Source organism: Marmota marmota, unplaced genomic scaffold, assembly GCF_001458135.2.
Source record: "Marmota marmota marmota unplaced genomic scaffold, marMar, whole genome shotgun sequence".
Lineage (NCBI taxonomy): Eukaryota > Metazoa > Chordata > Mammalia > Rodentia > Sciuridae > Marmota > Marmota marmota.
Window position 1 is genome coordinate 38,416,760 of NW_026000026.1, and position 26,987 is coordinate 38,443,746.

Here is a 26,987-nt window from a genome sequence, read left to right on the forward strand (position 1 = left end):
CTTAAAACCAAATCATGAAAAGAAAGCTGAGCCAGGGTCTATAGCCATCATGTGGAACCCTGAGCTGACCAGTCATTCCCTTAAACCAGCAAGGTGTCTTCCCCCGTCCAGACAGGTATAAATTAAACCAGAGGGCAGTCCCCTGCAGTGGGACCTCTTAAGAATCTGGCCAGAAAGAACTTCTAAAAGGACTACTAGTACCCCAAAATTGCTGAAACCCCTTCTCCCAATCCCTCATTGAGAACAGGGGGAATAGACTGGTGGTGACCTGGCACAGGTGTGCCTAACCCTGCTCAACCTTACATAAGTGAGGGAAGAAAGGTCTGCACAGCATCTGATCGCCGGACTCAGACAGAGACAGCAACAAAGCAGCTTTGTCCTAGAACTAGGAACAAAGTGGATTCACCATGCTCTGATCACCGATACTGAAAGCGGGAGGGGAGCCACAAAGGAAAGTCTAGAGTCTGGTTCCCAGAATCATGTGCCATACCAGAGGAAAGCTGCCCAAATGTGCAGGGACACAGAGACCTGGCAGAAGAATTCCCAGAATCTATGAAGTAGGAACAAGCTGATCCTAACCTTAACTGTCTTACAGCCTGACCCAGGATCACAACTGGCCAAGTAACAGTGCATTGTTTAGATGCTTGCAGGAACTTGTATCAGACTTAGTAAACAGAGGGAATCAATGCCTGCCATTCACAATCTGAGGCAGTGGAAACTAGAGTCCAGGAGATCCTTCACTACAGTACCTCAGAGAGCAGTGTCAGTCAGGGGACTACTTCTGCACCACAGAAGTGGAAAACCTACAACCAGACAGAGTTCCTGTACTCAGATAGGCACCAGGATCTTCACTACCATGAAAAAGATCCACTAGAGGGGAGAAGGTATACAGAAACCCACAGTCATCACATGGGCACCTCAGAGCATGCATTACTGTATACGATAGAAATTACTGAATTACTATGTACGATAAAAACAGCTAAGCCACATGTCCAACTCCAATGAAATGCAAACCAAGATTCAACAAGACTTTTCTTCTTTTATACTAAACCATGACCAAGACATGGTTTACTATAAACAACTCTAATGCCAACTTTGATCACATAAATAACTCTTTAACTTGAAAGATAATTATTAACCCAATTAACAGCATTGACCCTTCAACCCATTTGAGTGTATCTAATGATGTAAAGTATTATTAACTGGAATAAATTTTCATACCTTGTTTTTCTAGCTCAAGTTTATGCTTGTTCCTCTTATGCCATACTCAATCCTCTTGCATTATCTACTACTACCTCAAACACTCACCATTCATCTATTTCTCTTTTCTAGCTTAGTGTAAATTATTCTTGTATACCTTTTCTCTCTCTCTCACTCACAATTATTTTTCCCTTCTTTTGCCCTCACTATAAGTATTAAAATTCACAACTGATCTTTTTGACCTGTTTTAGAACCTTATTATAGCTTTATACCTGAATTTGAGGAGTCATAGAGAACAAATGCTATAAGTTTTTGTTTCTTTTAAGGCTGAATAGAAAAAGGATTGGCTCAGAAGTCATTAAAATAAATAAGGACCAATGGCATCTCTTAAAGTAGTTCTGGGATCAGCAGAGGCCACACATTGAATTAAAATATCATTATTTGGATACTTACCCAACTCTTAAGAAAGGTAAGTTCACAAAGTATTTTTCACTTAAAAGAAGTGAGAACTATACCAACAGATGGGTGGACACACAAACGATATGAAAAAGCAAGGAAACAAACCATCCAAAACAGCCCATAATGCTTCAACAACTGACTTTATTGACACCATAGTGGAGGAAATGTCAAGGAATTTAGAAAGTTCCATAGTTTAACTGTTGTATGAGCTAAAAGATAAAGAAAGGAGTGAAATTAGAAAATGCAGGAAGTGAAAAATCACTTTAATAAGGAGATAGCATTTCTGAAAAAGAATGAAACAGAAATCCTGGAAATGAAAGACTCAAGAAACCAAATTAGAAATTCAATGGAAAGCACCACCAATAGATTAGATGACTTTGAAGACAGATTTTCAGGCCTTGAAAACAAAGCATATAATCTTGAAAATAAAGTCAACCACAAAGACTTTATTTCTAAGAGACCATGAACACAATATTCAAGAAATCTGGGATAATATTAAAGGGCCAAATTTAAGATTCATTGGGATAGAGGAAGGCTCTGAAATATAACCTAAAGGAATGCACAATCTTTTCAATAAAATAATATCAGAAAAATTTCCAAATCTTAAGAATGAGATGGAAATTCAAATACAAGAGGCAAATACGACTTCAAACACACAAAATTATAATAGAACCACTCTAAGACACATTATAATGAAAATGCCTAACCTATAGAATAAAGACACAACTTCTGAAGCTGCAAGAGAAAAACAACTTGTAAGCCAATCCAGATTTCAACTGCTTTCTTAACACAGACCCTAAAAGCTAGGAGGTCTTAGAATAATATATACCAAACTCTGAAAGAAAATGGATGCCACCCAAGAACACTATACCCAACAAAATTAAGCTTCAAATTGATAATGAAATAAAACTTCCATGATAAACAAAAGCTAAAAGAATTAATAACTAGAATGACTGTACTACAAAACAAACTCATGAAATATTTCATGAAGAAATGAAAAATAAAAATGAAAACTAGCATAAGGAGGAATTACACTAGAAGAATAGTCAATTAAAGGAGAATCAAGTTCAATTTAAAATTAAGAAGTAAATTAGAGTGGTAGAAATTAAAATAATCTCAATAACAACACTGAATATAACAGTCTAAATTTCTCAATCACAAAACATAGTCTGGCAGATTGGATTAAAACACAAGACGCAACAATATGCTGTCTGCAAGAGACTCACTTCGTAGGCAAAGACATCCACAGACTGAAGAAGAAAGGATGGGAAAAAACATACCATTCACATGGGTCACAGGAACAAGCAGGGATAGCTATTCTCATATCAGGTAAGTGACTTCAAGCCAAGATTAATTAGAAGAGACAGAAGGTCACTTCATAATGTTTAAGGAAATTATACATCAACAACCTATAACAATTGTAAATAATTATGCCCCAACGATGGAGTATCTACGTACATAAAATTATTCTCAATATTAAGAATCAGAGACTAGCCAGGGACGGTGGCTCACACCTGTAATACCAGCAGCTCAGGAGGCTGATGCAAGAGGATCTTGAGTTCAAAGCCAACCTCAGTACTGGTGAGACGCTAAGCAACTCAGTGAGACCTTGTCTCTAACTAAAATACAAAATAGGGCTAGAGGATGTGGCTCAGCAGTTGAGTGCCCCTGAGTTTAAACCCCAGTATTCTCCCCACAAAAAAAAAATCAAAGAGACCACCATACAATAATACTGGTGACTTTAACAAGCCTCTCTCACCACTAGATGATAAAAACTAAGCAAAGATTCTACAGAACTAAAAATACAATTAATATGAACCTAACAGACATCTACAGGATATTTCATCTGTCAAAGACTAAATTCACTTTCTTCTCAGAAGTACATGGAACATTTTCTAAAACAGACCATATTTTAGGTCACAAAGCAAACCTTAGCAAATGCAAAAAAAATAGAGATAATATAACTTGCATTCTGTCAGATCATAATGGAATGAAATTAGAAATCAATGATAAGATAAAAACACAAAGCACATTAACACCTGGAGATTAAATAGTACACTCCTGAATAGCAGAAAACATCGGGGGAGAAATAAAAAAAAAAATCTTAGAAGTAAATGAGAATAGTGATACAATATATCAAAATATCTGGGATAGTATGAAGGCAGGTCTAAGGAAAACTCATATAGTAAAAGAATAGAAAGATACCAAATAAATAATCTAACATTACATCTCAAGTTCCTAGAAAAAGAAAAAAAAATAACCAATATCAAAATAAGTAGAAAATAGGAAGTAATTAAAATCAGAGCTGAAATTGAGATTTAAAAAAATGATCTATGAAACAGAGTTGGTTTTTTGAATGGATAAACAAAATTGATAAACCCTTAGCAAGACTAAGAAAAAGGGAAAAAACTCAAATTTTCAAAATCCAAGATGAAAAAGGACATATTACCACAGACACTACTGAAATCCCAAGAATCATTAGTAACTATTTTGAAAATTTATACTCCAATAAGCTAGAACATCTAGAAGATATGGACAAATTCCTAGAGACATAGGACCTACCCAAATTGAACCAGAAGGATATAGAAAACTTCAATCAATTTCAAGTAATGAAATTGACGCAGCCATCAAAAGCCTTTCAACAAAGAAAAGCCCAGGATTAGATGGGATTCTCATCTGAGTTCTACCAGACCTTTAAAGAACTAAAACCAATTCTCCTCAAATGATTCCATGAAATAGAAGAGGAGGAAACACTGCCAAACTTATTCTACGAACCTAGTATAATCCTGATACCAAAACCAGACAAAGACACATCAAGGAAAGAAAACTTCAGACCAGTATCCTTGATGAATTTATATATAAAAATTCTTTTTTTTTTCCTAGAAACTTTTGTTGTTGTTCTTTTTAGAAAAAATTCTTACATCGGTAAACTGCATATAAGCACATTAAAAAGATACTGCACTATGATCAAGTGTATTTCATCCCAGGAATGAAAGGTGAGTTCAACATACAGAAATCAATAAAAATAATTCACCACATAGGATGAGATCCAAGATGGCCGGTCATCCCTCTCAAGGCAGCATTCTGTGTGGCTCCGTGACCTGAGACTCAAGTGAGAATACTGCTTTTCTGCAAGTGATATTCCTGCTTACACATAGGAATCACAGCCACTGTGCCCACGCAGGGCTCCAGATCTCAGCGTCAAAGTAGGTCTCCCAGTTACTTGCCCATGCAGGACTAGCGGGTACCCAAGTGAGACTACTGGAATCAGCACCCACACAAAACTTTCAACCACCCACCCCAGCAGAAATCCCAGATGCAGCTCCCACATAGGACACCTGGTAGCTACCCAAGCACAGGATCTCCACTCCTGTATGGACACCCATCAACCTATGCGGGACTACCCTGGTTGTCTCCATTTTGGGACTCTGCAGCAACGAAGATAATCCCCTATGACCGTAGCCCACCTGTACTGGGGAACTACACACAGGCTCTGAAGACAGCCACAGCCAAACACTGCATGCCACAGATCCAGTCTCTGAACTCATCATCCAACGCCATTGTCCAACTCCCCTCACCTGACCCAACACCCCATCGTTGAAAGCAAATGCCTCCATTTTGGGTCACCTTCATCACCATCTTTAGTGGGGGCAACTCCCAATTTGGAACTATGGCTGGAAGGTACCCAGTTTCTAGCACCTGCTTCTCCCCATCAGCCGCTAACTGGCACAGTGACTGTCCAACAAAAACAGCTCTCAGGGCAGGTGCACAGTGTGCCCAAAGCACCACACACAAGAGACCCAGAGAGAAATGTCCTTATTAGGAAGCAGTAAGGGAGAGAGTGAGAGTGATACAGTTTAGAGACTAACAGAGACCAGGAAGTAGGAGGTCTTCAGGTGAGATAAGGAGATTAAGACCAGGTGCTCATAGCACAGGAACAGGCCCAAAAAGAGACCCCTGAGGTGCTATCTCTTTTCAGGGACTGGTGGGTGCCACACACCACTTCCAGTTGCCCTCTACCCAGGAACAACCAAACCTTCCTAGTTACCTTCACCATCTTGAGGGGGAGATGCCAGCTAACAACACATATCTCCACCTATTGGATGAGAAGGAAAACAAGAAAGATACTGATCTCCAACTAAACAATCCTTGTTTCTTCCTTTGAGATATTTTCTTTCTTTTTTTCTTTCTTCTCCCTCTCTATACTCCTGCCCTCACATCCCCAACATACATGAAACCAAGTACTTGGCACGAATTAGGATATTGAAGTTTGAGACAACTGAATAGTATATTCCAGTTGTGCTATATATATATTTTTGTTTTTTTTCTTCATTCTCCAATTTTTACTATTTTGACATTTTTAATTTTTCTTAATATGTATTTGTTTTATGTACTCTACTGTCTTCCCTCTTACTTGTCTACCCAAAATTACTTACTCTCTATTCTCCTGCTACTAACCTACTTCTTTAGATTTCTATTTCACACTTACTAAGATATAATAACTTTTATCCTCACCTCCAACCTCCTCAGCATATCTTTCTACACCTCACCTCCAGTTCTTTATCCACCATCAGAAACTGTAAACCCATTTACAAACCTACTGTATATTGTAGATAATAATAGAATTCATCATTTCTGAACATTGTGACCAAATGTAAATGTCTATTAGCAACTATTTGTTTTTAGGTGGTATACTGTTTATACTGGGATCTGTAAACATTGTCAATAACCTTTAAAGGAAGGTATTGGAATCCTACAGGGGCACTATAAGCCTACAACAGGGTAAACACGGTAATATCTTGGATCCACAGAACTAGAAGGGAAGACACACAATTAACATGAAAAGACAAGGGAAGAAAGTACCCCAAACAAATCAAGATACCACATTATTAGAATCCATAGCCAGCACAGCAGATGAAATTACAGAGGAGGAGTTCAGGATGTACATAATTAAAATGTTCTGTGAATTAAACCATGATGTAAGAAAGCAAATATAGGCAGCAAAATATTTCAAAAAAAGAGTTACATAAACAAATACAGGAGGCAAAAGATTACTTCAATGGGGACATAGAGGTTATAAAGAAAAACCAAACAGAAATCCTTGAAATGAAAGAAACAATAAGCCAAATTAAAAGTACCATTGAAAGCATCACCAACAGATTAGACCACTTCGAAGACAGGACCTCAAAGGAGACAAAATATATAATCTTGAAAAGAATGTAGACCACAGAGAGAAAATGGTAAGAAACCATGAGCAGAATATTCAAGAAATATGGGATAACATAAAAAGATCAATTTTAAGAGTTATTGGGACAAAGGAAGGCATAGAGTTCCAAAAGAAAAAAAAAAAAGAACAATCTATCAATGAAATAATATCAGAAAATTTTCTGAACAAGAAGAACAAATTGGAAAACCAAATTCAAGAGACTAGGAATAAAACCAAAGTCTTTGCGTCCATTAGAAGAAAAAATAGGCCCAAATCTCCATCTGTCAGATTAGGCCCCTACTTCCTTAATAAGACTCCTACAGCACAAGAATTAATATCAAGAATCAATAAATGGGATGGATTAAAACTATTCAAACTAAAAAGCTTCTCAGCAAAAGAAACAATCTGTGAGGTGAATAGACAGCCTACATCTTGGGAGCAAATTTTTACCATTCGCACAACAGACAGAGCACTAATCTCTAGGGTATATAAATAACTCAAAAAACTAAGCACCAAAAGAAACAAACAGCCCAATCAATAAATGGGCCAAGGAACTGAACAGACAGTTCTCAGAAGATGATATACAATCAATCAACAAATATATGAAAAAATGTTCATCATCGCTAGCAATCAGAGAAATGCAAATCAAAACTGCTCTAAGATTTCAGAATCTCACTCCAGTCAGAATGGCAGCTATTAAGAATACAAAAAACAGTAAGTGTTGGCGAGGATGTAGGGGAAAAGGCATACTCATACATTGCTGGTGGGACTGCAAACTGGTGCAGCCAATACGGAAAGCAGTATGGAGATTCCTTGGAAAACTGGAAATGGAACCATTTGACCCAGCTATCCCACTCCTTGGGATTTAAGTCCCAAAGGACTTAAAATCAACATACTACAGGGACACAGCCACTTCAATGTCTATAGCAGCACAATTCACAATAGCTAAACTGTGGAACCAACCTTGATGCCTTCAATAAATGAATGGATAAAAAAAAGCGGCATATATACACAATGGAATACTACTCAGCAATAAAAGAGAATAAAATCATGGCATTTGCAGGTAAATGCATAGCGTTAGAGAAGATAATGCTAAGTGGAGTTAGCCAATCCCAAATAACGAAATGCTGAATGTTTTCTTTGCTATAAGGAGGCTGATTCATAGTGGTACCGATAGGGAGCAGGAGCATGGGAGGAATAGACGAATTCTAGATAGGGCAGAGGGGTTGGTGGAGAAAGGAAGGAGCATGGGGTTAGAAATGATGGTGGAATGTGATGATCATTATTATCCAAAGTACATGTATGAAGACACAAATTGGTATGAATATACTTTGTATCAACTAGAAATATGAAAAATTGTGCTCTATATGTGTAATAAGAGTTGTAATGCATTCTGCTGTCATATATAAATAAAAAATAAACACAACATATCCATATTTATAGAAAAGAATATAATAAAAATATTAGAAGACATAAAAAGAAGGCAACCCTAATGTCTAGAGGAAGGCTGTGTCATATAGCACATATAGGCTGAGAGGTAAAATTTTAAAGTAAAATAAAAACTAACCTTAGGAGCAATAATAATAAACAACAAAAATCACCACTCAGCTACAGCCAACAAATGCTCTTTGGTTGTACTTACTGTCATAAGAATACTTTATATCTACTATTTGGAAACAACACAAACAGCTAAAATGAGGACAAGAAGTTGTCCTCTCTAATCTTCAACATTTTCAGCCTCACCACCATCTAACTCCAGAAATAATTCCACAAGAAATAATCTCTTATCTTTTATTCCTATTCATTTTTCCTACCATAAAAAGCCTCTAATCATCAGTTTTCCCAAAACAATCCATGTTTGAATTCCTTTAAGGTTAACTATACATCTACACTATTGTCCCTGTTTGCCCCTCCAGCTCTCTACCACTAAATTCTATGGAATTCACAGTACATCAGCAGCAGGAGTGCATTACGTTTCCAAACAATGTCATCATCTTGCTCTAATTAAAACCTAGAACTAGGGGCTAAGAGAGGAGAGTGGTAGGTATGAGGACATGTTGATCCAATAGTACAAACTTTCAGTTATGTTGAACAAGTTCTGAGGATTTTATGTACAGCATGAATGGTGATGGATGTGTTAATTAGCTTGTGGGAATCATTACACAATAATACATATATCAGATCCATATGCTATATATCTTGAACATATTCAATCCTTAAATTTCAATTAAATATTTAAAAAACTATACACAATGGAAAGCAAAGGAATGAATGGTGAATGTGGATAACAGGTACCTTCGGAATGGAGAAAAGGGGGAGGACCAAACAGAGGTAATTCTATAAATCATTGCAAAGTTCTACCTTTTTCGATGGGCTCATTTATTATTAGAATAAATAAATAAAAGAGGGCCACAATGAGCCAATGGCAAGAGTCTTAATCCAAGGATTGTGAACCTAAGAATAAAAGGATAAGTTTAACAAATTTCCCATATCATTCATTTCTATTCTTCAAAAGACATTATACACAGTAAAAAAGAAAAATTGCCAACTAGCAAAAGATTATCTGCAAAATATATGACTGATAAAATGTCAGCTCAGAATATATAAAGAACTCCTGTGTATCATGAAGACAAACATAAGACAACGATAAAAGTAGCCAAAATACATAAAGTCATTTTACAGAAACCACAAAGTGATGACCATCTTCATTTAGTAGTTTAATAAAATGCCTGAATAATTCTTTTAAATACTAAAGTGACATGATTTCATGTCACTTCCATTTCCCATCTCATGTAAGAGTCAAAAGCCTAAATCATTTAGGGGTCTATAAAACCCTTCACGATTTGAATACCTCTCTGACCTCATCTTCCATTCTCCATACCAGGGCTCATTTTGCTTTAGCCATATTTGTCTCCCCATTATTCCAGGACATATCAAAAATGTTTCATCCTGGGGATGCTTTACATTTGTTGCTTCTTTGGCCTGAAATATTCTTTCCCAGGATAACTCCTGGTGGTCACATTTATTTATTTACTTCAATTAGGTCTGTGTTCAAATGTTACTTTCTCAGTGAAGAGTTCCCCGACTATCCTGTTTAAACTGTTAGCCATTCCTAACCCTGAACTCTCTTCTCTATTGCCCTTTTGGGCTTCATGTTTTTGTTTTCATAGTCCTTGATCACCACTTGAGATAATACATATTTTACTTATTCAATTTGTTTAGTAAATCCTTTTGTTTCCTCCCACAACCCATTCACACTAGAGTGTAGTACCCAATGAAGGTCTGGACCTTTATTTTAATTGGCAATATATCTCCAATAATGAGACTGGAGTCTGGTACATAATAGGAACTCAATAAATATTTGAGAATATACAAATTAAACCATAATAAAACACCATTAATTATATGTCTAACTAGCAAAATTGAGAAAGTTGGGCAATATCAATTAATGATAAGGATGAAGAGCTATGGGAACTCACATTACTGATAAGAGTAAAGATGGTACAAGCATTTGGGAAAACAATTAGGCATGACTTAGTAAATACAATTATGAGGATGCTCCACAATCAAGAAATTCTACATATATCCAAGAAATTCTAATATATACCTATATGACAAGCTGAAAAATATTAACAAATATAATATTCTAAAAGGCATTGTTAGTAATAGCAATAAACTATAATAACTGGCAGTAGACTAGAAACATTGTGATAGTCAACAAATGGAATTCCATGTATTGGTGAAAATGAATAAACCACATATACAAGAATATACATAGACAACAAACCAGAATGTTTAAATGGCAAAGCACAAATGACATGAGAGTACAGAAGATGCTTTTATAAAGTTCAGAATTAACAAAAAACAACAGATTGTTGGGAAAACATGCATCTGTCGTAAAATATGTAGAAAAGGAAGGGAATGATTAACACAAAATGTAGGGGGATGGAATTGGGGCATCACCTATAGGACTATAGAATTGGTCATGTCTACGCGAATATCAGAAATTTCAGAATTATTTTTCTTCAAATTACACACACACACACACATACAGATATATGTACACATGCATATATTATCATTTAAGTATATGATTGTTTCTAAATAAAAACTGAAAATTTAAAAAGGTAATGAATGAATGTATGCTTTTTTGGCACACATTTTGAAAACTGTGTGCTAAACTAGATTTCACCTTCCTATTGTGATTTAATCTTCACCAAAATGATAAGTATTTAAACCCAGATTTTCTGACTTCAAGTCCTCTAGGCCTTTTCCATCATCACATCAAACTGTCAATCCTATCTCAAATTTCATTATAAGTAGGTCTCACTTTATACACTGTATTTGAAAAACTCATCTGTAAGTTATTGACCTGAAATTCACAGGTACGTAATTCTATCTGGGAAAGTTTCTGACCACAGAAGCTATGAATATATGATATATTGAGGCTGGGGTACAGTTAAAATGACATTTCTAAAACAATTTCAAAACTTTTTTTATTATAAAAGAAAAAATTACTTAATTCTCTCTAGCATTCTAATATTTTAAAATCTTCATAACAGCTAGTTACATCTAAATTCAAGAGTGTTTTTCTTGCTACAGTCTAAGTACGTTCTTCCACATTTCTGCAGATGAGTTTATATATGTTACCCATACTTTATGACCACAGTGGTTCCCCCTTATCCATGGACAATACTCCAAGACCCTGGTGCATGCCTGAAGCTTGTATAGCACTGAACTTTATATTACAACCAGTATGTTACTGAAACAATAAATCTGGTAACTGATCTGGCTACTAAATGACTAAAGGACTGGTGGTGTATGTAGTGTGGATATGCTACACAAAGGGATGACATATGCCATGTGCCAGATCGCACAAAATTCATCGCAATACTCAGAATATGATGTGCAATTTAAAACTTAGGAATTGTTTATTTCTGGAATTTTCCATTTAATATTTTTGGTCTCTATGAGTAAGTCAAACTGCAGAAAGCAAAATTACAGATAAGAACTTCTGCACTTCTTTCTGGAAAAAGAAAAAAAGACTTTCCAAATAACTACTTAAAAAGGAGTGTCTTCCCATCCTTTTTCCTATTACGGTAGATGTATAAAATGACAATGTTTGTATAGCACACTAAGAAGCAATCAGATAAGGAAATAGTCTGGGGGCTCTGGCTGGACTAAGGGTTAAAGGATCAATATTTTGGCAAATTTGGCATCCACTAATGGTAAGATAGTTGGAACTCTTTGAAACAAAGTAATCACTTAAGGTGATTACTCTTTCAACTTTGTATATTTAATTAACTGAGTATATTGTGTTGGCAATCTCCTACATACAACATAAAAAAAGTTAGACTAATGCAGAATCAAAATAATATTAAAATTTAGGGCTTCAATATTTCCATGGCTTGTTTTATAAGCAAGCACTGTTTCTATTTTGATGAATTATCTGGTGACATTACCCACTAAGGAAATCTATGACAGATTAAACATTCTATGGATCCAAAAAGACATCAGAATCTTGAAATACCAACTAGTAATATACATGCCTAGAAGTCTGAGTCTCCAACAGTAAATCTGTTAAAAGTTTCCCTTTGCCTTTTTTTTTAAACCTTCAGAACAGCTTATTAATCAGAAGCCTTTCTCAGATATTGTCAGGTGTGATCCTAGTTGTGAACTAAAACGTTCTCACACTTAAGAGGTTTTAATAGCACAAAGTGGGTTGTGTCAGGTAAATTATTACTGTTTTTTTAAAAAAAATCCCCCAAATTCTCAAGTAAGATTCTCTGAGGGTCTTATTTATCTTTGTGCACACAATGGTAACCACATTCAGATTGGCAACAACATTAAACTAAGAGATTAGGCCCCAAATTTAATTAGCATCCCAGAGAAGTATCCCTTAAATATTTTTAATGAGTTCTCCAGATAGATGAAGATTTGAACTAGTTCTTGCTCCCAGCTTTTTACCTTAAGCAAGTAGGTATCTCCATTTTTTTCTTCTGCAAAGTAAGGTATTAACCACTTTTACGCATTTAATGTAAAATTGTTCTTGCTTCCGAGGTCCATGTGAGTGGTATGATTTTTCCGAACCTTTCACCTTCAGCTTGTGTATGTCTTTTCCTATCAGATGAGTCTCCTGTAGGCTACATATTGTTGGATCTGTTTTTTAAATCCAGTCTACTATCCTATGTCTTGATTGGTGAGTTTAAGCCATTCACATTTAGGGTTACTATTGAGATATGGTTTATACTTCCAGCCATGTTTGTTTATTTTTGTTATTTAACTTGATTTGTTTTCCCTCCTTGATTAGTTTTTCCCTTTACTGTGCTACCTCCCACTGTTGATATTCGTTGTTGTTTTTCATTTCCTCTTCATTTAGTATTTTGCCCAAAATGCTTTGAAGTGCTGGTTTTCTAGCTACGAATTCTTTTAACTTTTATTTATCGAAATGTGGCATTTATACACAATGGAATATTACTCAGCATTAAAAAAAATAACAAGATCATGGCATTTGCAGGAAAATGAATGGCATTAGAGCAGATTATGCTAACTGAAGTTAGCCAATCCCTAAAAAACAAAGGCCGAATATCTTTTCTGATATAAGGGGGGTGACTCAAAATGGGATAGGGAGGAAGAGCATGAAAAGAAGATTGCCACTAAGTAGGGAAGAAAGGTGTGAGGGAAAGGGAGGGAGAAGGGGAATTGCATGGAAGAAGGAAGGAGACCCTCATCGTTATACAGATTACATGTATGATGATGTGAGGGGGAAAAAAAAAAGAAGTGTGTCACATTAGATTGGGTAGAGAGAAATGATGGGAGGGGAGGGGAGGGGAGGGGAAGGGAGGATAGGAAGGACAGCAGGATAAAATAGACACTAGTATTGCTGTATGTATATACGTGACTGTATGACCTATGTGATTCTGCAACCTGTACACTCAGAATGAGAAATTATGCCCCATTTGATTCAAATGTATGATATGTCCAGATCCTTGTACTGTCAAGTGTAACTAATTAAAACAAAAAAAAAAATTTTTATAACAAGGACCTTCAAGAAAAAAATAAATAAATAAAATTGTTTTTAAAACACTTAGTAACTTCACTTAGCATAATCTTCTCCAATGCTAAGTGAAGATTATGCTAAGTGAATTAGCCAATCCCAAAAAAACAAATGCCGAATGTTTTCTCTAATATAAGGGGGGTGACTCAAAGTGGTATAGGGAGGGAGAGCATGGGTGGAAAATTACCTCTAGATAGGGAATAGGGGTAGGAGGGAAAAGGAGGGAGAAGGGGAATAGCAAGGATAGTGGAAGGAGATGGTCATTATTATACAAAATTCATGTATGAAGACGTGAATTTGGTGTCGACATACCTTATATACAAACAGATATGATAAATTGCAGTATAAAGGTGTATTAAAAATTGTAATAAAAAAAAGAGAGCTCATATATAATGGCATAATTTGGCGTGAACATACTTTATATAGAGTTACGAAAAACTGTGCTGTGAATGGATAAAAATTATGAATGTAATGCACTCCACTATTGTCATGTATATAAGAAATAATTTTAAAAATTACCAAGAAAAAAATTAAATAAATAAAACACCTAATAGTTCCTGATATATCACAGGCATCCAATAAGTGCAAATTTCTTCTATCTTCACTCAAGTATATTTTAAAATATAATTCTTCTAAATTAAAATAATGCATCCAAATAACTTGAAAGGCATTTTAATCTCCTTGTATTCCCAGAAAAAAAATGAGCAATGGGAACCTAAAATAAAATGTTTTATGACAATGGAAGCTGACAATGCACAAAAAAAGTTTGGTTAAGTCTTAAACAGACTTCCCTAATCAATGCAAGTCAATTCTTGGGAACACATATGCCTTCAAAGTACATGCTTCAATTTACTCGTAAAGCATATCATTCCAAATACCAAAGGAAACTCATCCAAGTTAAACTAGTGGCACTTATCTTTAGGCATATATAAGATCAAATTTTCAAGTTCATGCCAAATAACTTCAAAGATAAAAGTTTTCCATGTTGCTGAGTGAGTAGACTTAATTATATGTCTTTCGATAACTCATTTAATGAGAGCTATTCCACACACCCTCAAAGATTAAAGCAAGGAAGGCAATGTTGTAAATGTATAAGAAATAACACAGGGTTCCTCCCACAAGAAACCAGCAAATCAGCAGTCCTAGGCACATTTCAAGCTACAGAAGTTTTTACCAGCTTCACCTTCGACCTCAAAGCTTAAAATTATTATTGCACTATCATCAATGAACAACAGTCTGTAAGGGCCTAGCCAAAAAACACTGAAAAAGACTGGCAAATCTTTGAGAGCACAGGAATGCAGCATATGCTCCCAGAGTAGGATTAAGTTTTGTATCAAACCAAACATCTATATAAAAATACTTATGCCTAATCCTTTACATGGTTTCAAAATCTGAAGAACCTACTATAGAAACTAGATTTAGCTTTATGTATAATTTTATCAGCATTTCTGAGTCTTCAAAAACTAAAAAATAATTTGTTCCTCAGCCAGCACCCAAATTAACAGAACTCTTTCAAAAATCAATACATGATAAGAGACACAAGATGTTCTACTCTTAGGAATTTCTTTCTCAAGAAAATTCAGTAAAAGGTTATTATGTTATCCAAAATAGCAAGACATTATAAAGAGCCTAAAACCTTACCACCAGGAGGGTGATTTATAGTTTATCAACCAGAAATGCAATGGAATGTGAGACAAACATGAAATTATTTTAAAACACATAAAAATAAATATGATAAATGAAACAAAAAAGTGAAATATAAAACTGGGGCCTTATATAATCAAGTAGTTGTAGAAAATGTATAAAACTGAATGTGTTAAGGTAGTAAATTTATGGGTTATATGAATCTTCTATTTTAGGAAAAAGACAGCAATAATGGAACTGTTGAAAGCAAGTAGTTTGAATGAATTCTCTCAAAATAACATATGGAACATGTGCAAAGAAAAATGACAATTTGTTAGCCAGACAGTTGGTAAATAGATAGGATGATGATGTGGGAAAACCAGAAATAGAATAGGCAAAAGTCCTGCTTTAAAGACTAAAGAACTTAAAACTTCAAAAAGCATAGCTGTGGGCTCTGGGAAAATAATATATGCAGCAAGTTATAAGTTCTCTCTTTTTGAGCAGACTTCCAAAAGAACACAACTTATTTTTCTAAAAAGTACTATGGTCTGGAAATAGTGGCACAAGGCAAACAGTACAATTAGTGTGATACATGTGTAAAGAAGAATGGACTTCATTAAAAGACTTATTCTAGACACTTGCAAGTAGAGTCCCTTATTGATGGATATATTTAACTGGGATTCTATGGAGGCAAAAAGAATAGAGAGACCAATTAACCTGAAACTTTTTAAGGTATGAGAATTTTAGCATCTTGAGAAACTACTACTGTAAAAATGCCCTTAGTTTTTAAATAGTCTTGGAAGACTTAAAACAAACAAACAAATAAAAAAATCTAAATCTTAATGTTACTGAGGAAAAAAAAAAAAGATCTTACAATAATTCAGGAAACACTGAGAAATTTCCCAGCAACTCTATGGAGAAAATGTGCTAGCAACATTTTTACATAACTTTAGCTGCTTCTCATTTTTATTACACATTCCACACATGATTCAAATGTTTTTGCACAGTATGAAGTTTCAGCTTATACCTTACAAAGCCTTTATAGGTAACCTGTTAACTGGATGATTCAAGGAAGGAGCACACATTTAAGTTTTAAAATTCTAGCCACTTACCAGCTGTAAGACTTTGTGCAAGTTACAACAGCGCATTGTGACATCACAAAAATAGGAGGCAAACTGCAAATTCTTTTTTTTTGGGGGGGGGGGGGCGGGGAGGTACCCGGGATTGTATTCAGGGGCACTCAACCATTGAGCCACATCCCCAACCCTATTCTGTATTTTATTTAGAGATAGGGTCTTGCTGCATTGCTTAGAGTCTTGCTAAGTTGCTGAGGCTGTGAACTTACGATCCTTCTGTCTCAGCCTCCCATGCCAATGGGATTACAGACGTGCGCCACTGTGCCCAACTTAAACTGCAAATTCTTTCAGCTTATTTTTAAGTTCAGGTTTTCCATTTAATGTCCTCCTCTAAACTCAACTCAAAAATTTAAACATCTGGTTATTTTAAACTTCTAACTAAAAACAAAAAAAATTTTTTTTGTAAATAAATATATTTCAAAGAGTGAATACATTGGCAATAAATGGAAATAGAGATAGCCAAAAGTAAATAGTGAACAGGTTTTGAGATGTCTGAAAATGTTTGGAACAGGGCTGCCTAACAAAAGGAATGTGCAACTGATTCAAAACATTTTATTTCTGAATAAAGAATGAATAACACAATAGCCATATATTCATGTCCTTAATGCTTGTGTATTTAAACTTCTCAATGGAAGAAAAAAATATATATTTGGGGTAGGGAGAAACAAAGGATAGGGAGCACATACCAGAAAATGCAATTACAATGTGAAGTGGAAGAAAGAATAAGTAGAATAAAAAAAGAGCTGCACCCCTGCTCTGTGCCACAAGGAGTGGGAATCAAGAAAGAAACACTTCTTTCACTCCTTTTGGTAGGTAAGATAGAGAAGTCCTTCTTTCCTTCCCTCTGGATTAGCCACCTCCTTCCCAAGAATACTCTGGGAGTTCTTGACAAGATACCCTTCATGATGTTCACAGTCTCACCATTATTAAAGCTTTAAGACCATGAGAACTAACTTTGTATGCCCTTTTTTCATACTTAAGCCCGTCCCATAAGAAGTCTCCAACTTTCAAATTATCTCTTCTAAAAAACAGTAGTAAACATTCCCAGTTCCCATTCTTTCTATATGACTGAATCCCCCTCCTCATTAGCAGTCATAGTCAGCCCTGAATAGTCATTAACAAAACCCCTTTTATCCATTTGCCTATTAATTTAGGTCTAACCAAAAACTTGTTCTCCTTTTAGGACACAACCTCTGCTGTGTCCCTTTAAGGAGACAAACTCTCTTGTGACAAAGTCTAGCCTCCATGCTACTCGATGCCAATTCTAGTCTACTAGCTGATCCAATCCTTAAGCCCCAACTTTGAATATCATGTTATCAGAGCATACCAGCTACTATACGTTTTTATTGTAGGTTTCTAAGTACTATAGTTACTACCCCTCATTTCTTGAAGCTTTTAGTTGCTGGCTCACTACCACTTTCTCCAATACTTCTGTCACTATCCTTGATGATTTCAATATCAACACAGATGATCTTTCCAATACCCTGGACCTCACAATTCACTGATCCCCTCTCTTATTTGGTTCTATACACCAACCTATCTCAGAAACCCACTTGAAGGATTGTAACTAGATCATGTCATTACCACAGATTACAAACTCACCATAATCCTATCTCAATCACCCTACTCTTCAAGAGTCAGTTCCAATTTTTCCATTTTACTCTCTCTAGTACCTGAAGACGAATAATTTTTCTGTCTTATACAGGAATACAATCCATTAATTCTCTCACCTTTTTACTATCCTTCACTTTCTACATAACTTCATTTCATTTATGACCCAAAATACACCATGATCATCATTACAATTGTCCTTTGTGTGTAACTCTAAATCCCCTTGCCCCTCTCTAGCTTTGTAATACTTGGTTGACAAAACTAGTCTGGTTTAATCTAACACTTTCCTTACTCCATGTCTGTACTATACTATTAAATATAGTTAAAGACCAGACCTCAAAAGTCAAAGGTTGAATGTGGAAGCTAGTCCAAACTAAGAGGGGTAAAAAGAGAGACAGAGAGGGAGGGATGGGGGGGAGAGAGAAAAAAAAGGGAGGAGAGGGTGTCCATTAAAAATAGAAGAAAGATTGGTGGACTAGATGAAGGGACTGAGGGGCAGGGCGGAGGGACGGGATAAGGGATAAACAGTGGAATGAATCTGACTCAACTTTTCCTTTGTATGTATATGAATTGTGAATCTCACCACCATGAATATAAGACATTAACTGGAAAAAAAAACTGTAAATAGCAGAAAGATCAATAGAGTAGAGGGAAGAGAATGGGAGAGGGCGGAGGGGACAGAAAGGGGACGTACTGGGGACTGAATTAGAGCAAATTATATTCCATGCTTTTATAATTATGTCAAAATGAATTCTAATATTATATGTAACTAAAAAGAAAAAAAATGTAGCTAAAGAAAAACATGCAATCATGACAACTCATCTTCTTTAAATGACAAGGGCATTCTTATTACTGCTTAGCAATCCTATTTACATACATTTCCTTCTGCATTCTCTTTTTTTCTTTTTTTTTGCAGTACCAAACCTGGGGCACTCTACATTGAGCTACATTCCTAGCTCTTTTTATTTTTTTGATTGAAGACAGGATCTAAATTTCCATGGCTGGCCCTATACTTATGATCCTCCTGCCTCAGCCTCCAGAACATCTGGGATTATTGGCAGGTGCCACCATGTCTGACTTCCTGCACTCTCTTTAACATCTTTTTTCTCTTGTTAAAATGGATGAACTAACTGTATGCACATCTACCAGAAGCTATTTTCTCCACTTGTACAAAAATATACCAACTCTTGTTACTGACTTTAGAACACAGTTCTCTGAATTATCTTTTTTTTTTTTTCTCTCTAACTCATTCCCAGAGGCATAAAGCATGCAGTTACTTTTCCCATTTTAAAGAAAATTATTTCTTGCTTTCACTTTCCTTTCTGGTTTCTTATCCATTTTTCTGTGATCCATTATAGGAACCTATTCAAGAATTGTCAAACCATGAGTACATAGTAACTTAGAAAATGGTTGAAGAAGGATCTCTACTACTTACAGTGCTAATTAACAAATATAGAAGGAATGAAAGAAACAGAAAATTAGTATTTTGCAACCAACAATATACTCAAGTATAGGTTATCAATAAATACTAAAACCACCAGGTAAAATGCTGGAAGACAAGATATTCACACAGTATTTCCCCCAAACTACTTACTAATTACAAAGGAAAAAATGTGCCCTTACGATGGAGAAATCAGCCAGATGCCACTTGCCGTGAGTAAAGTTAATAGCACAAATAACAAGACAAACTAACATTATATATCTTTATGTGGAGCAATGGGACGTATATAATCTCATTTATAGAGGACTCTTTCAAAAATTATTAAATGAATTGTAAGCAAACAGACAAAACCAGATAGTGGGATTCTATTAGTCAACTGGATATTGGATCAGGGAAGAACTATAGATTATTGAAATAAAAAACTTTACTATTATATTGATATTAAATTCCCCGGTATGACAATGGCATTATACTTGCTGTAGAAGAATGTCTTTGTATTAACAAGTTATGCAGTGAAGTGTTTTTTGAGATGAAGTGTCATGGTGCTTGCAACTTTCTATCAAATATTTTAGAATAAGGACTTGCCTATACTTTCTGTCTCCAATTCTTCTACTCCTAGTCTTGATTTAGTCACTTTCATCCCTCACCATTTCACCAGAACCATTGATATCACCAATGATCATTACTTTGCCAAATCCAATGGTCATCCTTAGTCTTAATTTTATTGAGCTCTATTCTCATTAAAATTTTCTTAACTGTATGTCCCACAACCCTGAATTTCCTTCTGCATAGCTCTGCCAGTTTCTTCTCAGATGCTTTGGATGGTCCCTCCTCATTTCCTTTGCCTCTAAATGCTGGAGGGCATGAATATCTGTTTTTGAGCCTCTTTTCTTTTCTACCTGTATTCACTACCCTGTTCTTTCACTTTCAGAGGTTTATACAATGAAGATTCCCAAATTTATGTCTCCATCCCTGACTTCTTCCTGGAACTTTTATTTGATTCCTTACAATGTCTAGCTGGTATCTGACAGGAATCACCAAATTAACATTTGGGGAAAAAAAAGAATTTTGATGTCCTCTTGCAAACATGTTCTAATCATAATCTTCATTATTTCACCATTAATGCAACTACTCCCCATTTTTTTTCTTGTTTTCTGGCTTTAATCTATTAGCTAGAGCAGCCAAAAGTGATCCCATTAAAAATAAAAGTCATATCCTCCTCCTCAGCTCAAAACCTACAATGTTCTTCATCTCACAGGAGAGGTTCATACTCTTTTAATGGCCTACAAGACCTTCAAATCTGATTCCAAGATACCCTTTTGCCCTCTATTTTTTGCTTCTCTACCCTCTCCACTCCAGTTACAACGTTATTTCTACTAATCCTCAAACACAATAGATAAACTATAGTTTCAAAGCAACTCATGTTATTTTCTCTGCTTTCAGTCTTCCTATGCATGGCTCATTCTCTACTTTCTTAAGTCTCTGCTCAAATGTTTTTCTTGTTTGTTTATCATCTGTCTCCCCTCACCAGAATATAAGATCCACGAGATCAGGTGTTTGTGTATGTCTTTCACACAGATGTCTAGAATAATTTCCTGTATAATAACTAGTGCTCAGTAAGTATTTGATGGGTTAAACTATGAAAGCTGGGGCACTGAAGAATGTTGAGTAGAATAAAAGACCAGATATCCTTTTCTCATTAGTGTCTATTAAATTAGACTCAGCTAAAAAAAAAAAAAAAAAAAAGAGGCCTTTTTTTGTGATGCTGGGGATTGAACCCAGGGCCTTGTGCATGTGAGGCAAGCACTCTACCAACTGAGCTATATCCCCAGCTCCTTTTTAGGAACACATTGTTTGTTCATGTTCTAAATAAAATTCCATAGGTATTATTATTATTCAGCTTGCATTATCTACAAAAAAAGTATTGCCATGCATATTAATTGAACTATTAATACAGATAAGGTTATGTAAGAAATAAAACTGATATAAACTTCATCTATAGGTATATCACAAACTCACTGAGGCAAATGCATTGATGAAAACCTAATATGTTAATTACATGCATAACCTTATCCACTAATTAAAGTGAGTCAAGAAGGATAACTTTAGCAGCACATGGAGATAGGAGATATTACTTTGCATACATCAAATTAACAACTTATAATTAACATTTTTATAATTTACAATTCTAATTAATAAGGTATTATTACAATTCCATAGGAAAATATATCAATAAAAAGAGGAGTTCGTTTCAGTTGTTATACCCAATAACCTGTTATCTCCCCTAATAAGTTATACTTCAGGAATTAAACTCTTGTTATAAGTTTGTATAACCCAATGTAAAAAGAAAAAGTTTAAATAGTTTGAACTAAAATTTCTTTTAAAAATCAAACCAAACAATGATTAAAGGTACTTATTTTTCTGAAAAATTAAGTATATTGGAGACTCAAGCAACAGAAGGACCAAGGAATGACATAATCTCATACTGACCCTCTGTGGTTTACTAAAGTATAACAGCAGAAAATCAAACACACAAATCCACCAAAACACACAAATGCCATAAACCATACTTTGAGATTTATAAGGTGCCTTATAAATATCTTAAATTGAATAAGAAAGGAATTAGTCCCACTTTCCAAATGAGTAAACTAATGTTCAGAAAGATTAGCTCAATGATCTCATATGATGTAGAGTATGTAAAAGACCCTTTATATTTTTATACTCACATGTACACATATGCATGTATATAATAAGGGTTCAGGTAATCCAGGGGCTTTCAAAAATATTACAGTGTAGAATGTTTAAAACATTATTGTAAATTGAGGTGTTCACTTGTCTATTTGAGAAAGTTAATTTTTCTCCACTCAATTACAAGAAAAAAGAATATATATACACCCAAGAGTGATGATAATTCCATGACACTGGCACTCGTGCTGATTGTTAAAGGCATTGTAAGCTGGTATATCACTTTTGGAAAGAAATTTGGCAATAACCTCAAGATACAAAAAATATTCATGCCCTTTATTTCTATTTCTGGGAAGCTATCCTAAGAAAATAATTCAGGATATAGAAAAGCTATAGATTATTTATAACATCCTAGACACTTGGCATGTGAGACTTAACATTTGAGGTTTTGACACTGGTAGTTTTAACAGCTTGTGAGAGAACCACAGGTTGATCTACAGCATATGTGCAGTTACTATGTGAGGGAGGAAGTCACATAACTAACTATAAGTTAGCTTGACTGCCAGCATCTGCTTCTCGCTGTGGCCTGGTTGTTCTCTACTAGTCTTCACATACATAAAAGTAGTTCTAGTGCAAGGGAAAAAAGAAAAAACATCTGTGCAAAAAAATCAAGTTGTTCAAATTAAAAGGCAAAAAAAAAAAAAAAGCAGCAAGCCAATTACTTGGCTAGGGATGAAAGTGAAGAGATTTAAGAAAGGACTGATATTTGTGGGTTTAGAATCAACCTGTCATTTTTCTTTTCAATTCCACATATCTATTGTAGTGAAAGATTACAAATATGGCTAAACAGAAATAGTAAATTCAACAGCAATCTGTCTAAGCAGTGGTTGAATACCAGTAGTGGAATTATAGATGATAATTCATTTTACATTTTCATTTTATTAATATTACATCCACAAATGAAAAAGTTCAGATAAAAAGGTACTACTAAATAGAAGAGGGAACAGTTCCCATTTTTACTTCATGAGGTCAGCATTATCCTGATAGCAAGGACTTTTCAAGACAACTACAGACCAAAAGTTCTCATTAACATGGGCAAAAATTTGTATTCATGAATTCTGCATGCATGGATTCAACCAACTCTGGATCAAAAATATTTTCTTTAAAAAACTGTGTCTGTATTAAACATGAACAGACTTTGTTTCTTGTCATTATTCCTTAAACAATACAGTAAGACAACTATTACAGAGCATTTACATTGTATTAGGTATTATAAGTAATCTGAAGGTTAAAGTGTGCCCGAGGATTTGCGTAGGTTACTTGCAAATAATAGACCATTTTATTCTATAAGAGACTTCAGCATCTGTAGATATGGGTATTAATGGGGGATCCTGGAACCAATTCCCCAAGGATACTGAGGGAACAACTGAATGTAAACAGCAGAAATCTGCAAAAATGGTATCAGTTGCAAAAGCACATGATGATTGCCCCAAGACTACTGGAAAAAAATATAATGTGAGTGCTATAGAACAATTCCAGTTTATCCTAGCTTTGACATTATTTTAATTAGCATTATTCTAGTGTTGTACTACTCTACTACTCCATATTTCTTTATTTACATAAAAAATTGTGATAAAAGACTATATATATAATACATGTTATATGTTAGTGAAACCTCATGAATAGGATAGGAGGGATTATGGGAGAAAAGACCACTTGATAATTACATATTTTGAAAAGAAGTATATGAAGTAATTTCAGATCACATTGTAACTAGATTCAAGTTTCTATATTCTAAGAGTACAAGAGTCAGGCCTAGGAAAAGTCTTTCATAAATGGGCAGTAATAATTTATAGTTAATAGATCAAAGAAACTAATTAAGAGTATGTTTGTAAGAGTCTAAAATGCTAGTCCTGAAGTAATAAATGCCACATTAATTTCCTCACCAAAACAGTTCTGAAAAATAAGATTTCTAAACTTGCATTTCCAAAGAAGAGTTGAGTTCTTTACCTTTGTATCTAAAATGCACTCAAAACCCTAAATAAAGAAAAAACAGAACACATTTAGTATCTAATTTTTACCTGGAACCCACTTAATCTCCATTTCCATATCATTTTCTTTGCCTTTCTTTTCTTTTTCTTGAATAACTTGTAAGAGCTGTCTATATTTAGCAATTTGTTCTTCATCATCCTTCTGAGTTTTCTTTGTTTTTCCATCTTCCACATTGACTCTATCATCACCTAACAGAAAAATCAATATAATTTAATACACAGAAACAATTCATTTCTAATTCCAGTGTTTAGATCTCACAGTTACTCCAGCAATTTTCTAAAACAATGTTATCAGACATACACAGAATATATTTTTAGGTTTTTTTTTTTTTTTATCTTTTTAGTTGTAGATGGACACAATATCGTCATTTTTACTTATTTATTTTTATGTGGTGCTGAGGATTGAACTCAGTGTTTCACACATGCTAGGCAAGCGCTCTACTAATGAGCTACAATCCCAGCCTCGCAAGCACAGAATATTGAAATCAGACTTCAACTTCTGACAAGCAAATGAATTAAATGAAAGACTTAGGTCTTATGTATAATAAAACTCAGCTGCAATATAAGGTAGCAGTGTTATAGCAGTTTACAAGTTAACTGCCCTTTTTTATCATATTTTAAAATAATTCTCTAATTATACAACATCCGTACACGTCTTCTCTTCCTTTTAAGCTGCAAGTTAATAAGAACTGCAGACAGCGGACTTTCTGTCCTTTGCCATCCAGTACCTTAAAAAATATTCTAATCAAATGTTCTGAATATTTTGGACTGAATTTGGTAGATGGATTTAGCTTCTTAGGCTGAAGAAAAGAGATGAAAGAAGTTATAAAATCCAAACCTAAAAACACTAATTTCTTTCCATTTGACTGTAAGCAATCACACTTACTCTAAGGATCTTGTTAATTAATTTACTAATGATAAAAACAAATAAATTAGGAGTTAATTCAATTAATTTCACTGTGTGGAAAAACATTCACAATTCCATTTCCTACTTTCATAAAAATAGTTCGAATACAAAGGAACAGTATAAAATTCATGGGCAACAAATATCAAAGAAAACTAATACATGAAGTTTGTTTGTTCTACATTTCCACTGTAATTCTCCAAGTCAAAAACATAAATTAGGAACTTGGGTTTTAATGCAAAACATACAAGACATACTGAATTGACTAAATGTCCCTAGTAAAGGAAAATTTAGAAGCAGAATAATGAAATCCCTTCCTTTTAAAACCTATGGCTTACTGTTCACCAAAAACGTTTGACATTACTAAGTAGATACCTGTGAAACATCAGTGTGAGTATACTCCTTACGTATTAAAAAAAAAGTGATAAGGAAAAATTGAGTAATTTTATATATGTGTGTGTGTGTGTGTGTATGTGTATTTTTTTTCCCTCCCCTCTAAAAGAATAAAAAAATGGCAAAATGGCAGAGGACATTCTTTCCATCCTATCACACATTTTTACTCAAACAGCTGAAGTTCATTTTTTTCCTGTTGGTGCCACAATAATAATGTTGGATGGAATTCTGTCATGAATCCTGTAATTCAATGGATAAAACATCAGGAACACATTAACAAAATGGCAATGTATTTCTTTCTATTAAAAGCTTACTTCTGAAAACATAATTGGAAGCAACCTCCTTCCAGGTTGAAATTTTAGTGGTAAGACTCTGATGGCTTACTTTAAATTGATTTTTTCCAGCTCTAAAATGTGGAATAACTCATGTAGGTCTGGTTTTCCCCCCAATTCAAGGACAATACTTTGTGAAAGTCTTAGTACTATATAAGTAGTTTTTTTAAAAAATTTAAGAGTAAACTACTCTCATAAACAATAATCAGGAGCATCTAGTAACTCGAAAGCATTCAAGTATACTAATGTAGCTATCAGAGGAAATAAATTAAAGATAAAAGTAATTTTACTCTCAATTGAAATACTGATGAAAAAGGCACACCTTAAAAAATTTAATAAGTAGTATATTTCAAATGAACAGGTATTAATCTTTAAAGTTTTAAGAAATAAAAATATATAAGGCAAGGTAGTATACTGATTAATTCATGTACATTATTTCAATCTTTCCAACCATGAGCCCAGTATTGTGATGATCTTTCTTTCATAGATACAGAAAGAAAGAAATAGGGAAGACAGTTAGAAAACTTAATATATGTTATTTCACTATGTGGTGAAGTCAGGATTTGAAACCCATAAAACCCAAGTTCTTAACGAGAATGTACTGACAAATTAATCTTTATTTATTCATAACATTATGTATCTTAATGTCAATCATGTCATTTAAAAATTTAACTCAGGAGGAGGGGGGAAGATGGCGGCGAGGGGAGTGCATTGCCCCCTTGTGCTGCTTCACTGTGTGGGAGTATGACAAGTCAGGACGGCTAAACGATATCTTGTTAGGAATTTCCAGCAATAGTGGGGTGCTCCGGAACCTGGAGGAAGGATTTCCATCACACGAGGATCGGCTACGGGGACTCAAACGCGAGAGGTTTGTCGCACGGAGGGTAAC

The 26,987-nt window shown here is 34.8% G+C and overlaps 1 protein-coding gene across 3 annotated transcripts in view; it reads right to left on the reverse strand.

Moving 5' to 3' along the window:
- Positions 1-26,987, reverse strand: part of Esf1 (ESF1 nucleolar pre-rRNA processing protein homolog) — a 75,266-nt gene that overhangs the window by 25,430 nt on the left and 22,849 nt on the right. For all 3 annotated transcript variants that reach the window (XM_048811325.1, XM_015482994.2, XM_048811326.1), the window contains exon 9: positions 24,500-24,658. In XM_048811325.1, coding sequence (XP_048667282.1) covers positions 24,500-24,658 — 159 coding nt within the window. The remainder of the gene's footprint in view (positions 1-24,499; positions 24,659-26,987) is intronic.